Here is a 2646-nt window from a genome sequence, read left to right as displayed (position 1 = left end):
GTTACCATCCAAAATAAGTACCCTTTGCCGCATATTGATGATCTCTTTGATCAGTTCTAAGGTGCCTCAGTCTTTTCAAAGATTGATATCAGGTCGGGGTATCATTAATTGAAGATTAGGCCAGATGATGTGCCCAAAACAATTTTTAAAACCAGGTACGGGCACTATGAATTTTCGGCGATGTCTTTTGGGCTGACCAATACACCTGCAGCCTTCATGAGTTTGACGAATGGGGTTTTCAAACCATTCCAATATTCATTCGTTAATATGTTTATAAATGATATCTTAGTGTATTCAAGGAGTAAACAGGAGCATGCAACTCATCTTTGTATTATTCTAGGTTTTTTGGGGAAGTAGAAGTTGTATATAACACTCTCTAAGTGCGAGTTCTGGTTACCTTCAGTTGCCTTTTTTGGGTCATGTTGTTTTAAATGAGGGGTTAATGGTAGACCCATGGACGATTGAAGCCATTAAGAACTGAAATTGGCCTAGTTTCATGACTAAGTTAGAAGTTTTGTGGGACTGGCCAGTTACTATCGCCGGTTCGTGAAGAACTTTGCTTCTATCGCTACTCATTTGACCAGACTAACTAAAAAGGAGGTGTCATTCAAGTGGACTGACAAATACGAAGAGAGCTTCCAAAAGCTTAAGACTAATCTAACCATAGTACCTAGTTTGACTCTGCCGATTGAAGGTAAAGACTTTATTATATATTGTGATGCTTCACATTCAGGTTTGGGTATTGTGTTGATGCAAGATAAGAATGTTGTAGCATGCGCTTCATTACCATTGAAGGTACATAAGAAAAACTACTCGACTCATGACTTAGAGTTGGCAGCGATAGTGTTTGCCTTAAAAATTTGGAGGCATTATCTTTATAGCATCAGGTGTAAGGTTTTTATTGACCACCACAGTTTGCAACATGCATTCACCTAGAAAGAATTGAATTTGAGATAGCAGATGTAGATGGAGTTGGTCAAAGACTATGATGTCACCAATCAGTATCATCTAGATAAGGCTAATATAGTAGCGGACGCATTAAGTCAGAAACTGGTTAGCATGGGCAGTCTAGCATGTTTGGAAGCCTCCAAGATGCCCTAGCTAGGGAGATTTAGGCCTTGAAGGTCAGGTTCATGAGGCTAGGCATCTCAGAAAAAGGTGGGGTGATGGCCAATATTGATTTAAGGTCCATTTTTATAGAGGAGATTAAGGCCAAACAGTTTGAAGATGTAAATCTGAACGAGATTAGAGAAAATGTGTTGATGGGGAAGGCTCAAGATTCATCACTTGATGCAGGTGGGGTGCTCAACTTTAGGGAAAGGATTTGTGTTCTCCAGGTGGATGGCATAATTCAGAAGGTTCTGTCTGAATCTCATGGTTCGCGATATTCTATTCAACCTGGAGTAACCAAGATATATCAAGACTTGAAATGTCTATATTGGTGGCCAGGTATGAAGAAGGACATAGCCGAGTATGTAGCCAAGTGTTAGAATTGCCAATAGATAAAATATGAGACTAAAGACCTACAGGGCTACTTCAAAGAATGCCCCATTCCTGAATGAAAGTGGGATAGAATAGCAATGGACTTCGTAATGGATATCCCCAAGACCTTGGGGAAGTATGATTCCATCGAGTGGTGGTTGACAGGTTGACCAAGTCAGCACACTTCATTCCGGTTAGAATGGACTACAATGCACAAAAGTTGACAAAGATTTATGTGAAAGAGATAATAAGGCTGCACGGGGTGCCCCTTTCAATCATTTTACACCATGGTATGCAGTTCATTTATAAATTTTGGGAAAAGTTACATGAAGAGCTGGGCACTCAGTTCACTTTTAACACTGCTTTTAATCCACAGAAAGATGGACAATCAGTGAGGACAATCCAAGGCTAGAAGATATGTTGAGGCATATGTGATTGACTTTGGGGGACATTGGGACAAGTTCTTGCCCTTGTGTGAATTCTCCTACAACAATAATTACCATTCCAGTATAGAGATGGCACCCTTTGAAGCTCTTTATGGAAGGGGATACCGATTTCCCATAGGATGGTTTGATGCTGGGGAGGTGGAGCCTTTGGGGATAAACTTAGTGAAGGATAGTCAAGATAAGGTAAGAAGCATCCAAGCTAAGTTTCTAGAGGCCCAGAGTCATCAAAAAGAGTATGTTGACAAGAAGGTGAGGGATATGACATTCCAGGTAGGTAGCAAGTACTCCAAAAAGATTCACCCATTAAGGGGGTAATGAGGTTCAGAAAGAAGAGCAAGCTCAGTCTTCGCTATATTGGCCCTTTTGAAATTCTTAACTGTATAGGGCCAATGGCTTACAGATTGGCCTTACCACCTAACTTATCTAGAATACATCCGGTATTCCATGTGTTGATGTTGAAAAATTACAATGAAGATGGAGATTAAATCATTAAATGAGACTCAGTTTTGTTAGATAAGGAGCTTCAATACGAGGAAGAGACGATTTAAATCCTTGATCATGATGTCTGGAAATAGAGGATTAAAGATATCAATATGGTAAATGTGGAATGGAAGCATCGTTCGGTGAGAAGGATGTGAGATAAGTATCCTCAATTTTTTCATCAAAGCAAGTACTATTATATCTCTACTTTAGCCCTGTTTTTCCTAATTAGTCACTT

The 2646-nt window shown here is 39.8% G+C and overlaps 1 protein-coding gene across 1 annotated transcript; it reads left to right on the top strand.

Moving 5' to 3' along the window:
- The first annotated feature begins 1133 nt into the window (after window positions 1-1133).
- On the top strand, window positions 1134-1894 carry LOC129905043 (uncharacterized). The gene is made up of 2 exons (XM_055980431.1): window positions 1134-1471; window positions 1648-1894. The coding sequence occupies exons 1-2, from the start codon at window positions 1134-1136 to the stop codon at window positions 1892-1894; spliced, it is 585 nt and encodes a 194-aa protein (XP_055836406.1).
- Window positions 1895-2646: the final 752 nt, after the last annotated feature.

Source organism: Solanum dulcamara, chromosome 10 (assembly GCF_947179165.1).
Source record: "Solanum dulcamara chromosome 10, daSolDulc1.2, whole genome shotgun sequence".
Lineage (NCBI taxonomy): Eukaryota > Viridiplantae > Streptophyta > Magnoliopsida > Solanales > Solanaceae > Solanum > Solanum dulcamara.
This window is presented reverse-complemented; position numbering and strand designations above follow the sequence as displayed.

Excerpts from the sequence above, each read along its gene's own strand:
- LOC129905043 (XM_055980431.1), top strand. The coding sequence starts at position 1,134 with ATGAGGCTAGGCATCTCAGAAAAAGGTGGGGTGATGGCCAATATTGAT. Across the intron at positions 1,472-1,647 it reads ATGAAGAAGGACATAGCCGA|GTTGACCAAGTCAGCACACT; the intron begins GTATGTAGCCAA and ends GGTGGTTGACAG.